This window comes from Gymnoscopelus braueri (assembly GCF_963280865.1).
Source record: "Gymnoscopelus braueri genome assembly, chromosome: 11".
Lineage (NCBI taxonomy): Eukaryota > Metazoa > Chordata > Actinopteri > Myctophiformes > Myctophidae > Gymnoscopelus > Gymnoscopelus braueri.
This window is the reverse complement of record NC_137613.1, coordinates 18,653,504-18,667,164: the sequence shown is the minus strand read 5'-3', so window position 1 is coordinate 18,667,164 and position 13,661 is coordinate 18,653,504. Positions and strand designations below refer to the sequence as shown.

The following is a 13,661-nucleotide window of genomic DNA, read 5'->3' as shown; positions in this document are numbered from 1 at the left end:
TACATATTTGGCAAGCGACCTCCATCTCAAAATATCTTTGTTCCAGGGACCCCTAGAAGTAAAGATTTGAGTTAAAAATGTTCGCTTTGAAAAAAATATATATTCAAAGATGTACACATATTTTTTTTCAAAAATAGCAGATCTACAAGCTCATAGCGCGGCTCGAAGTGACGCACTATGAATTTGTATATCTGCTATTTTTGAATAGCAAAAGTATAAAATAATGGTTCAAATGATTAACTAATATATGAACTACTTTTGCCACAGATACTTTCCTGAATTAAATGGTTTAAAACAGAGGTCTTCAACAGGGGGTCCGCGACCCCTAGGGGGTCCGCGGAGGTACTGCAGGGGGTCCGCGAAATTGTTGTTTGATTAAACAATATTTTTGTTTGAAAAAAAATATATTTTTTTTTCTTCTTTTTTTCCCCCAAATGTCAAATTGTCTTTAAACATAACATGAATCCATAGCAAACAGATAAATGGAGGCACAATGCACAATAACATGGTATGTTTATACATATTTTGTAGAGAATGTTTATTTTGCACACCTACTGGGGCAGGTGCGTAGGAGCAGGCAATATAAAACACAATTCTATACATAAATATACAATATATGTGGTAGCCCCGCCTACCCTACGAGGTAGGGGGTCCCTGCTCCATCTACCCATCAGTTTGGGGGTCCCTGGCCTGAAAAGGTTGAAGACCCCTGGTTTAAAACACCTACCTGTACCCATCGACGGTACAGCAACTGAGAATGTGTCTTCAGGGCTAACATTCTCTCAATCTTGCCTCATTTTCAGTTTTCCCTTTCTCCTAGCTGGCATTAAAAAATATATACTGGGGTCGCAGATTGCAGGTTGGTTAAGGTGCGTACCACATATACTCTGATGCCAGACAGTGAGTTCCCGGTTCGATTCCCGGACCCGGCAGACCTTTGCTGTATGGCACACCCTGACTAGCACTTGTTGTCTCGCCATACTGTGACTATCAATAACTTTAAAAACTATCTATCTATCTATCTATCTATCTACTGAAATGAATGAAAATATGGTGGTTAATTCTGTTCCCATTGTAGTGTGCTACTATAGGGGACCTATATCGAGTCTCACAAGCTAGACTGTTTTGCCTCCCACAATTTTCAAATGTTTCCATCATACAGTCCGGAGCGGATGTGACACCTTCTCCCCACTTCCGTTTCGTCTTTACAGTCGCGCTAATTTGCCCTAATATGAATCAAAATAACAGAAGCCTACATAGCTTGTTGCTTAGTAGAAATGGAAATTCAAATATTTTTTTGTATCTTTTCCGCTTTTGGGATGTGTAGTTCCAGACTCTATATAGCATTCGGAGATTGTGGAGCAGTGTCGAGCTTGTATTTCAGCTATTTGTAGCAAAGAGATGTGGGGGACCTCAGTCATAGGCTTTAAGAGGTCAATAGTTTGTGTCTTTCCTCACAGTGCTTCATATCAAGTCATTGTCACTGCTTACCACAAAGTGATTAAGATTAGGGCAAATTTTACCAACAAATAAAATGAGATTTTATGAGAGTGTAAAATGAGAGCGTAAAATTAAACCAAATGGAGCCGTAACATTTTATGCTCTCAAGAGCTAAATTATTGTTAAACATCTGCATTACTTAATTAAAGAAGTGTTATTTTGATCAATGTTTGCCTGTTGTCTCTCCTATGGTACCAACATCAGTACAGCATGGAATTGTGGACAAAATTGTATCCAACGACAACAAAATATTTGAGAGTCTAAATCTCATCGAATGGTGGTCCGTGGCTCAAACGCCGAATAAATAATGGAACTTGACATGAAAAGGGTTGAGAACCACTGTTCTAGACTACCTGTACACAGTGACTTGTAGTTGGTGCAGCAGTCCCCTCTTTCCAGGCAGTCTTCTGAGCAGTGACAGGCATGGTTGACGTTCCTCTCCTCCCCGCAGCGGGCCTCACTGCACTCAAACCCCCCCGCTGACACAGCGGAAGAGGACCACAGGTTATCAGTCAACACAGTGGGCCAAATAAAGCGGGTATAACAGAATAACGGGAGGCCACAGTCAGTAACAATATCGACTTCGCTGTGTCAGGTGGAAATGTGTTCCAATGTAGTTATTATTTTAGTCTCAAGCTCTTGTTAATACTTTCCATTGGTTCAATATTTATAAAAACCCACAGACACACTTCACTTTCACATTCAAGTGTTTTTAAAAAGAAAATAGAGAAAATTGCCAAGCTTGTGGAGCTTGTGAAATATGGAAATACATATACAGCAACAATATGTAGAATGGCAGGCACTTCTACAAATCTGATATTATTGTTAATAATGTATTAGTATTAATTATATCATTATGGTGGTGGTAGCAGTAGTAGCAGTGGTAATATCAGTAGTAGTTTTAGTAGTAGTAAGAATAGCAGTAGTAGTTTTAAAGCGATGGTTCACCCCCAAAATGACTTTTTTTCTATCGATTACACATCCCATAGATAGAGACTTGAATTCATGGAGATTTTTTTGTTTTTGTCGCAATTCATAAGTCAATAATTTGATGACCGGCGGCCGCTCCGGTAGGAAACTCAAAGTGTCAACTTTGAGTCTCCTCTCCTTTCCGTCGGTCATCAAATTATTGGCTTAGGAATGCGACAAAAACGAAAATATCTCCATGAATTCAAGGCTTCATTGGTTGTGTAATTAATAGAAAATCAGTCACTTTTTGGGTGACCTCTCCCTTTAATACTAGTATAGCAGTAGTCGTAGTAGTAGTAGTAGTAGTAATAGCAGTAATAGCTGTAGTATTAGTTCTAGTAGTAGTAGTCATGGCAGGTAGAAAAATAACCCAAGCAATAAAATCAAGTATACATACATAACTGCATACATGAAAACATTGAAGCAGACATAAACCGACCTGTTTTGAGGCAGAGCTCGTCAAAGTCAGCGCAGCAGCTGTAGTAGGTCTTACACAGGTTGTCACATCTGCACGAAATGGAAGTATCAGCCTCCTCCAGCTCAAAACACCTCCCCACACAGGTGCCTACTGGACTCGTGATAGCGATAGCTGGTGGTGGGGTGGAGAGGAAATGAACTAAGGCTTTGTTCAGACCGCAGGCAAGTCAAATACGATCTTTATAGGAACGACTATCCACTCTGTGATTTGCAAGCGATCAGATCTGATTTGTGTATTCAGTAGTGTTGATTTCGTCGACTAAAACTATGACGAAAAATGTTTGTCGACTGCCTTTTTTCACTGATGATAACTAAATAAAAACTAAGCTTTATCTTTATTGTCACCTCACAGATTTACAGGTGTAAAGAAGTGTTTTTTTTTTTCCAGGTATACTGGTTGTGCGTTTGTATATCTGCTATTTTTGGCGAGCGATCAGGCTTCAGTGTCCGAGTGTCCAGACTGAGAAGTCAAAATTTGAGCCGCATTTCAAACCACATGGTTTAAACCTGATTCGCAAAATTCCGTTTCCATGTGCTTTTTGGCTTTTCAGACTTGATAAAAAAAACAATGTGATTCCAATGTGGACAGGCCAAAAGTCAGATTTAGGCTGACAGTCTCAACATAGCCTAGTTTGTGCCTAATTAATTACTAGCCTAGACTAGTTTGGACTAATTTCGATTCGACGAATTGGATCCGACAACAGGGTGGAATACATTATTTCTGTGCACTGATGGTGCGCCTAACATATTAATGTATGACAGTGGGGAAAGGTCAGACGGTAGATCATCATAATGTTACAATCTTTCCTTTCATAATCTTTTTGGAGAGGCGTCTGTTGCACAACCTGGTTTAACAAAGAACATCAGGTGTGAAGCAAAGCAAGGGCTTTAAAAGGAAACACTATGAATGAAAGGTAAAAGGAAAGATATCGGGGGAGATTAGGTGATAATGACACCAATCTTTTAAAACTATACCAAAGGATTTGGGAGTTCAATCAAATTCAGTTACATGAAACCATTAATTCATAAAGCAGTAATCCACATCAATGGCTGTCTCTTACTCTTGGGTGGCGGTGGGATGTCTCCTCCTTCTCCAGGTCGGCTGGCTTGGAAGACATATGCTCTGCTGACGTCAATACCTAACAGGCAGGACAACACCACCACTACCTGAGGACAACACAGTAGTAACGGACACATTTTAATTAGTACAGTAAGTATAGCTCTTATACTCCAGATGGCGATGGGAAGAGTTGTGTCATCTCCGTAGCACAACACGTTCAAGTGTTGTGCTACAGACACACGGGTCTGAAGGAGGGATGAATCCTAACCTTTTGAGTGAGCCCATGACCTTTCTATAGCACCATGCTCAGGCTAAAATATAACGGTTTTTTTTCTTATTTTTTTTAGCAAGTTAAATCCTATATACTTTGTTGGATCCTGGTTTGACCCTTCATTTTCTCCCTTTGCACCAAATATTTTAGAAGAAAATAGTTGATCTACAAGCAACGTGTTGTAAGCTTGTAAATCTGCTATTTTCGCAGAATATTCGCCAATTACAACATGCCCAGAAGAGGGTTCAAGTGATAACCCCCTAGTAGTGAAAGTGCTGAGTGAGCTCTAAGAATGGCAGTCAGTTCAAACCACTTTGGTCTGGTTGGGTTTAAGGAGCAGCACAGCCTCTAGGGGTGACTGGCAGGGCTTTTAGACTATTCAGAGTCTGCAAAGAGCACAAAACCCAAGGCACCCTACAACAACACTAAAGCTGTAAAGCAACGAACAAAAAGCTTCACTCACAGCAATGACAATTACAAAAAGACCCATTTCTTTTTTACAGTCTATGGTATCACAGTGGATTTGAACCACTGCGCCACCTGAGCGGCTAAAGTTTAGGTTTCTCCTGCATCGATAGGATTTGATTGTACTAAAATAGACACACAAAGCATATAGCTTCCAACAAAGACAGTCACTCAAGGTTAACAGGCAAACAATTAGCTATTACACGGTTACTGCAAAAAGAGCTTTCTCACACTGGTTCAGGACTAAAAGCCTAGATTAAAACGCTACAGTATGGAGGCCTAGTGGGCTGGGACCATTCCACATCATGCATTTCGTCCTTGAGCAAAACCCTGAGGCTCACTGATTGTTGCTCTGAAAAAGTGCGTATTGTAAGAAAAAAAGAACCCACCGAAATGTGAATACTGTACGTAAGCTTGTTTTTATCAGCCTGACTCAGCTCAGGGTAATTTGTATTCCGGGGAAGAAAGACTTGACAACAAACTGCTCGCACGCTAGGGCTATCCGTAGGTGACTAGGATTAAAGGTATCAGAAGGCAAGGGAAATGCATTTGTATACCACATTTCATACATAAAAAGGCAATTCAAAGTGCTTTACATACAGCACAAAAATACATTGGAAGGCATAAAAGAGCATTAGTAAAACCCAAAGCTGGTTGTACAACAACAAATGGGACACTGACCTATATGGTTATTGGACTTGAACCCACACAATAATTAAATTTGATTCTGAAACTCTATTTATTTGCAGTGCTTCTATTTGTGTGCCATATCTTCTCTCTCTCTCTCTCTCTCTCTCTCTCAAATGATGATCATAATTAATAATCATGAAAAACAGTAGGCCTAGACTACAGCCCAAAAATAATTAGAGGCATGGCTGTCAATAGCAGAGAGAGGGAGAGAGAGAGAGAGAGAGAGAGAGAGAGAGAGCAGTTTGTCAAAGGGACAGGGGCTAACCATTAACTGTAAAGCTCTGTTTACCTACACCTCCATAAATCTGTCACTATTGACAGAAGTGGCAATTAATCATCATTACAGTCATTAGTGCCAAAAATAATTGGAGGCATATGGCTGTCAGAGGTAGAGAAAGCAGTTTGTGAAAGGGAGAAGGGAGAAGGGACAGGGGCTAACCATTAACTGTAAAGCTTTGTTTACCTACACCCCTTCATGTAAACAATCTGTCACTGTTGACAGAAGTGGCCATTCATCATCATCATCATCATCATACAGTAGGCCATCTACCGGCTGACGTTGTCAACACACGCACAAAGCCTTAGAAAAAACATGACTAATAGATGTCCTGATACATAGAACCATTTATATAATGTCACTAACTGAGCTCGATTGTCTTTCAAATATCCAGTATTCTTCTCATATGAGACTGATTGATTGAATATTGATTAATTGAATACTTTATTAGCAGTTAGTTTGTAACAAAAGAAAGCACAGGAAAGTACAGTTCAATACTAAAGTGCAGCTCCCTCGCTTCTCCTCATATAGACTAAAGTGCAGCTCCTTCACTTCGCAGGTCGATAATAATAATGGCATGCGGCCATTATTATTATCGACCATCGACAATTCTGCAAGAGTGCAATATTTTTGGACCAGGAGGAGCAACTAGTTTACTAGTCATTGTTGATTTGTTGCCCGAAAACACAATGAAATGCATGAAAAAAACTATATCCCAATTAAAATAAACTACACAGCCACGCTGCGTGTCTTACCGTACCAAAATTCCCAGAAGCATGGTGTTCCAAATTATGCAGTATGGTCCTCTTTTTGCATTCCCACTGTCCCAGTAATAAACCTCTGCGAGCAGCCGCTGTCTGTCCGAATCAATGCAAGGACGCAGAGGGGGTCAACTCTCTCCCTCCCTCTCTCTCTCTCTCTCTCTCTCTCTCTCTCTATGCGGGTGGGGGGGGTCAACACTCTCTATCTCTCCTTTCTCTAACTCCCTCTCTCTCTCTCTCTCTCTCTCTCTCTCTCTCTCTCTCTCTCTCTCTAGTACGCAGGGGGGTCAACTCTCTCTCGCTCTCTCTCTCTCTCTCTGTTGCTCAACAGTGCTGTCACCGTTGGCTCCTCTCTCTCTCTCTCTCTCTCTTCTCTCTCTCTCTCTCTCTCTCTCTCTCTCTCTCTCTCTCTCTCTCTCTCTCTCTCTCTATCTCTCCTTGCGCCGCTGGCTGCAGCAGGGATGGACTAATGGTGACAGGCTGACAGCTGTGCTCTCTGGTACAATGCTTGGGGTCGGGGTGACGCTCCAACACTGTCAGCGTTTCACTGGGTGAAGGTCGCTCCATTCACTTCTAGGCCTACACAAGACAAGAGAGGTGGACTAGAAAGCAGAGAGAGAGAGAGAGAGAGAGAGAGAGAGAGAGAGAGAGAGAGAGAGAGAGATAGATGTAGGCTACTACTGGGAATAACTTCAACTTTCTGAACTTTCTTGAACTAATCCATCCATCCAACTGTACTGCATAGGTAATATAATTTAGCAGGATGATCTAATCCTTTTACCAGGATTTCATCTAATTTCCCAGAAACCACCCTAAATCCTATATGTTTAATGGTGGCCATGCGTGGGCTGGCTGTGTGGGCCTGAATCTCTGTCATCTGTTTACTGATGTCACAATGCAAAGAGAACAGTCAGTTGCCCAATGCAATGTCCAAAACTGCACAGGAAGTGCTTTGGGTACCCCTTGTATGCCTATGTCAGTGTGTATGTCTGGGTGTTCCTAAAAATCATTTCAATATGCCCTCACCACCACTATGTAATAAAACGAACAAATTAGTCTATTAGCAATGCCATTTAACCCTCTTTTCCTTATAACAAACCGTTTAGTTACACCCTGAGTTTCATCGCTGGATGACAACCAAGATTATAAAAACACTGGACCCCATCTGTCTCCCTTGGCCTGCCGCCTGACAGAGGCTTGCCTCTTGCACAACAGGAACACAGAGGAAACAAAGATTGGAGCACAAAATACTACAACATAAGAAAGACCCACTTCACAGTCGAAAACCCCTCCAGCTGCCCTGACTTCTGTAACTCTCTGTCTAAAGAGGAACATCAAGCTATCGTTTAAGTTTTTCATGAACATACATGGGTGTATGCAGGTGTATGCAAGTACTCTTGCGAGCACCTCAATGTATGGATTATTACTTCTTTCCTTCTAATCCGGTTGTGGAGACATCCCAACCAGAGTTGATGTCATCGACTAAAACTATGACGAAATATGTCTGTCGACTACCTTTTTTCACTGGCGAAAACAAAATAAAAACAAAATAAAAACGATGACGACTAAAACTACGCCTAAATATATTGACAATTTTGTGAACAAATAAAAACTAGACTATAATGTTTGGGACTAGTGGACTAGGGACTAGTGGAGAAGAGATCCAGTAGAACTAAGACAAGTCATCATGGGTGTCACAGACCGAAAATAGTTGATCTACAAGCTCACAACGGTTGTGAGCTTGTAGATCAGCTATTTTCGCATGCAGCTAAGTGAGAATCATTTCGATGCCATCACAGCCCGCCAAAAATACATTTGATCTTATCATATCTTATGAAATCTTATAATTAAATCGACTAAAACTAGACTAAAAGTAAACATTTCAGGTGACTAAAATATGACTATAACTAAACAGAATTGTATTCAAAAGACTATGACTAAAACTAAATCAAAATTTGCCGTCTTAATCAACACTGATCCCAACGGTTTTCCATGCTAACTTGCTTACCATCCCCCCCAGAAAAACATCCCATTCACAACAAAAACATAAGTCCTACCTGCAGGCTCTATTAGTGTACAAATCACCCCCATGGCCTGCTCTGTAGAGTGAGGGTCCTGCGTGAGACACTCACACTACAGATCAGTATCACTGGCATCTGTGTTTTAGGCATTAGTAGATGAAGTACAGCTTTACCTTTCAATGCATTATGAAACTTTAACCACATGAGCCCTAGCGTCCCTATTCTGGGGCTAACCAATAGCCAATCTTTCATTAGCCATTTCCAGTAAAGATATTAATGTACATGGGGAAAAGGAGGGCAGATACTAAATGAGATACGGAAGGTTATCACAAGATACTAATAGTTATGATAAAGATATTAAACACTACAAAAAGGGTCATCAGCAGGTAACATCATACTATAGGACTAGGAAAGGAGTACAACAAGACACCATGGTTACTACAGTGTGAGGCCCCTGCACTTGGACTATATGTACAGTAAAATACAGTATCAGTACTGTATCAGTAAAATACGGAAACAGTATTAGGAGCATTAATAATGCGTTTTTATTTATAATGCACTTTACATTTTTGCAAAGCACAAAGTGCTACAGGGTTTAAAAACAATGGCATAAAAATAACAAAGGCAAGACAAAAAAATATATATATATCTTTTTTTTGGCAACAACATAAGGCCATTCTTGGGGTAAAAAGTAGATTAAAAATGAATTAAGGCATAAAAGTAAAAAACCTAGGGGGAAAAAAATGAATGTTTTGAGTCGAATTTTTAAAAGCCTCGTAGATTGTGGGGCTCTCAAATGGGGAGGGCATTCCACAGGCGTGGGGCATTGGAGCAGAATGCCTGGTCGCCCATGGTGCGGAGATTGGTCATGGGGGCAAGTAAGAGGTTGGCGTTGGATGAGTGAAGGTTTCGAGTGGTTTGAGAAGTTCTTTGAGGTAGGGGGGAGCATTGCCATGGATGCACTGATGAGTCAGAAGGGAGATCAGTGATCCACTGAGCTGCACAAATCACAATGCACCGTTCAGTGTCGAAGAAGCCGCTCTATGCAGGAAAAATCCAGATGTCATCGTCCCTGCATCGACAGACTGGCCGCTTGTGGGCATGACGACTAGTGTGTGTGTGTGTGTGTGTGTGTGTGTGTGTGTGTGTGTGTGTGTGTGTGTGTGTGTGTGTGTGTGTGTGTGTGTGTGTGTGTGTGTGTGTGTGTGTGTGCGTGTGCGTGTGTGCTTAGTCTGTGTCTGCTTGCCACACCAACAACATTCCACCGCTTTGTACCTGTAAGTGACAAACAAACCATCTTGAATCTTGAATACAGCAGTGAAAACGGTAATAAAAATATACAGGGCTTCAGTAAGTTGTTGTTGGCATAACTTAATGTAAATGTGACTTTTAGGTAGGTAATGTAATGTAAGTAAAATGTATTTATAAAGCGCCTTTCAAAACAAAGGTGCTGTACAATAAATACAATAAAATAAAACAGGAACATCACATTAAAATAGAGAAAATAGAAATAAGTTAAACAGACAAAACAATACATAGAAATAAACAACATGTTTGCGAAACAAATGGGTTTTTAGCAGCTTTTTAAAGACATCGACTGACTCTGCATTTCTTAGGGACTATTAGCATTAAAGGATACCTCTGCCCACTGAGGACAACAGCTAGATGTCAGTAAATCTATTCTAAATGTTTTAATGATTACTTCAAGGAAGGCTCCAATTGATTTAATTTGCTCATCTACTCTGCACAATCTCGCCATGGAATGCAGCCTTGACCTACAGATATACTTTGTTTTAAATGTATCAGTTGCCTGTGCAAAGCAGTGGTTGTGGCTACTGCTGTGCTGTTGCCATTAGACTAAATCCCATTCAAAGCATTCAACTCTTTTTGAATAAAGACAAAAAGACAAGGAATAAAATGTGAACTAATACTTCTCGCAAAATTAAAACAGGCTGGGCTCGTAGAGCTGTTCAAAAGACGCAGGTGAGCCGCCTGGTATTCTGTTGTACACTATTTATGATGCAAATAAAATATATAAAACGTGGCATCAATTAACCAAGCCCCATTTTATTCTTCAGCTATTTGAAAATAGACGTTCTTTTTAGTTTTTTCATTTGAAGCATCTTGAAACATTTTGGGACACCAGGATGATAGTGGTTAAGGGCTGCTGTCCTGTAACTCGGTTCTTCTGAAGTCTTATTAACTTTGGCCAACTACACAATTGTCAGTCACAGTGTTATACACTGATAGTTTTCCCTATTGAAAATAACAACACAAAAGGTCAGAGCTGTAGACTAGAGTGATGTTCATAATAAGCATCCTCTGGTTTCTCTGCTGTCTTAACTCAAGAAGGTGCAGATAAAGATCAAGCCTTGGGTTTGAGGGCGTCATTTCACAGCTGGATGCCACTGCATGGTGGAGCATTGCAGAGCACTGAGCATTGGACACCTTGATGCTATCAAAACACACCTGCTGTGTGGGCTTTTCAAAGACACCATTATCATCAGCAAACACAGAGCAAGTCAGGGTCCCAGGATGAACCAACCCCCCCCCCCCCCCCTCCCCCTTGCTTTGAAATGGATCCGCACATCCTCAGCCTCGGGGTAGTATCCTCAGTTTACTGAGACCACACACACACACACACACACACACACACACACACACGCGCGCGCGCAAGCGCAAGCGCAAGCGCACATCTACAGACATGCTCACACAAACATACGCACACACAATTGTACTATGGACACATATACACAAAAAGGTGCACATAGGTCTATGAATACACATAAAGGCATGTTCACACATGCACACATAATCATGCACTGGATGCACACACACATGTATTGGATGCACACATATTCACCGCACACATGCATTCACATAAAACATAAAAATAGAGGCTGATATCTTTTATGGGGGGGGGGTTAAACAATGGAGTGTCATTCATGGTTGTTTGTGGTGCCTGCAGAATGGTAGAGTGTCTAAAATGAATGACACATAGGCCTGTCACAATTATTACATAATCGTCTAATCGCAATTATTTGACATAATCGTGATTCTTTTTGCAAAATCGTCATAATCGTTTCCATGTGGAACATTTTTCATGCATTTTCGAACATTAATTTTTTTTTGCAGAAATAGCTGATCTACAAGTTTACAACATGTCACTTTGTGACGTGTTGTAAGCTTGTACATCAGCCATTTCTGCTGATCTACAAGCTGATCAGCTATTTCTGCATCAAAAAATAAATACATTCTTTGTATATTTAAGTTATTTGTCATATCTCCTGTGCCAATTTGTGATTATGAAGAAAGTAAAGAACCAAACAGAAATTAAAATCGTATTATGTTCCAATGTTCCAACGCCAAAAAAACACAATGAAATCGTTGATCGCAATTATTTTGTGTGACAATTAATCGTCAACTTCAAATTTGCAACCGTGACAGCCCTAATGACACAGCAGAATGATTCCCAGCTCCAACCACACGCATGCACACACGCACGCACGCTCGCGCACACACGCACTCACTCACTGCCCCTGGCGTAGATTATCATGTCAGAGGCCACACAGTGAGCTGGATTGGCCGATGCACCTCTTGGCACCTGGGGCTATGCTTAGCTTCCTGATCCTGATGGTAAGTCAAACAGTGAGCTAGAGTTTCAGTGCACCTGGGCACCGGCCGGGTCCAAGTGGATAGAGCTGCTCGGAAGGAATGTGTGCACAGGTAGGAATACATTGCCTGTTGGAATACATTATGTGAGATTATTGTTTCATAGCAGTGGTTCTCAAACTTTTTCGTGTCAAGGACCCCCCCAAATTAATTATGTATTTGGCCGCGGAGCCCATCTGAAAATAGTTTGTGCCAGGAGGAGCCTGGAACAGTTGTGTTACGTATTTTTTTAAATTATTATTATTATCAATTATAAACCTGAGGAAGGTCTACACGACCGAAACGTTGTTACATAATAAATATTCTCTTGAAACGTGCAAGTGGCAGTGTGCGGGTATCTCTCCTTGATTTGAATTATTATTCAAAATGTGTCAAAAAAAATGTTCAGGATATTATTTTTTTTCAGCCGAAGTATGAAATAGGGTTCAAGTGGTTAAACTGAATTTAATGCTACAACTCATTTAGCTGGGGACTGCCTGGAAAACCTTCAAGGACCCCTGGGGGTCCCCGGACCCCACTTTGAGAACTACAGTTTTACAGAACGTCTATGAAAACCACTTAAAAGAAATGTATACTTTGTTGACTGGGGTCCCCCAGGGGTCTGTCCTCTGGCCCACTCCATTTTCACCTCTAAAACAAATCTCTTCACCGAAAAGAGCCAACCGACAGTACAAGCTCACAAATGTGTCAAGTTGCAAATGGAATACTTGCAGATCATGACATGCACAGAATAGGAACTCTAGGGTTCAAGTGGTTAAAATCCAGAATGTTAATAAAAAGAAAATCGCCCTTTATATGCCCCTGGTTGTTCCAATCTTCGTACAGTGTATCCATGCCCTGAGAAATACATCAGAGATTTATTTCGGTTTGGATGGGGGTTTGAACTGTTAAAATAGACAGCCCTCTGCCCCCCAACACGTCACACATTGCCCATCGGATCCATACACAATGACCCTGATAAATGTGACTCTGGAGTGACCCTTCAATGCAATTGATCGATTGATTACAGGGAACCATTATGTCCACGGGCAGATTGAGCTTGAGCTTCAACGTGGGCAAGCGCTGAAATAAATGCTGCTGACTTTTGGGCAAAATAATTCAGGAGCACTAATGCACTTTGGACAAAGTTTGTAAATATTTGCACCACTGAGCTGACACACACACACACGCACACACACACGTTCCTGTTAACCACTTCCTGTAAACCCGATAGGAGTTTGACAGGAGTTCCCCAGGGCTCACTATGCCCCCTCTTTTTCCCCCTACACCCAATTTCTTTGCCAAAAATAGCCGATCTGCCGAATAGTATATCTGCTATTTTTGCCTACAGTATATGATACTTACAGAACACTGCATTTGGTTCAATAATAAGCCCATCTTTAAGGGAGTTAATTTTTTTGTTTACAGATCAGTAATAATACAAAAACTCAGCACGTACAAAACTATGACTGTGTTGGAGAAAATCTAATAATTCAGATTTTTTTTTTCTTTTGAGAAG

General features: G+C 40.9%; 1 protein-coding gene across 1 annotated transcript in view; it reads right to left on the bottom strand.

Moving 5' to 3' along the window:
• enpp2l (ectonucleotide pyrophosphatase/phosphodiesterase 2-like) overlaps nucleotides 1-6,626 on the bottom strand; it is a 37,188-nt gene extending 30,562 nt beyond the window's left edge. Inside the window, exons 1-4 of the mRNA XM_080441265.1 lie at nucleotides 6,470-6,626; nucleotides 4,008-4,113; nucleotides 2,909-3,058; nucleotides 1,854-1,979 (exon numbers count right to left, since the gene is read on the bottom strand). Of these exons, the coding sequence (XP_080297391.1) occupies nucleotides 1,854-1,979; nucleotides 2,909-3,058; nucleotides 4,008-4,113; nucleotides 6,470-6,487 (400 nt within the window). The 5' untranslated portion in view covers nucleotides 6,488-6,626. The remainder of the gene's footprint in view (nucleotides 1-1,853; nucleotides 1,980-2,908; nucleotides 3,059-4,007; nucleotides 4,114-6,469) is intronic.
• Between the last annotated feature and the right edge of the window lie 7,035 nt (nucleotides 6,627-13,661).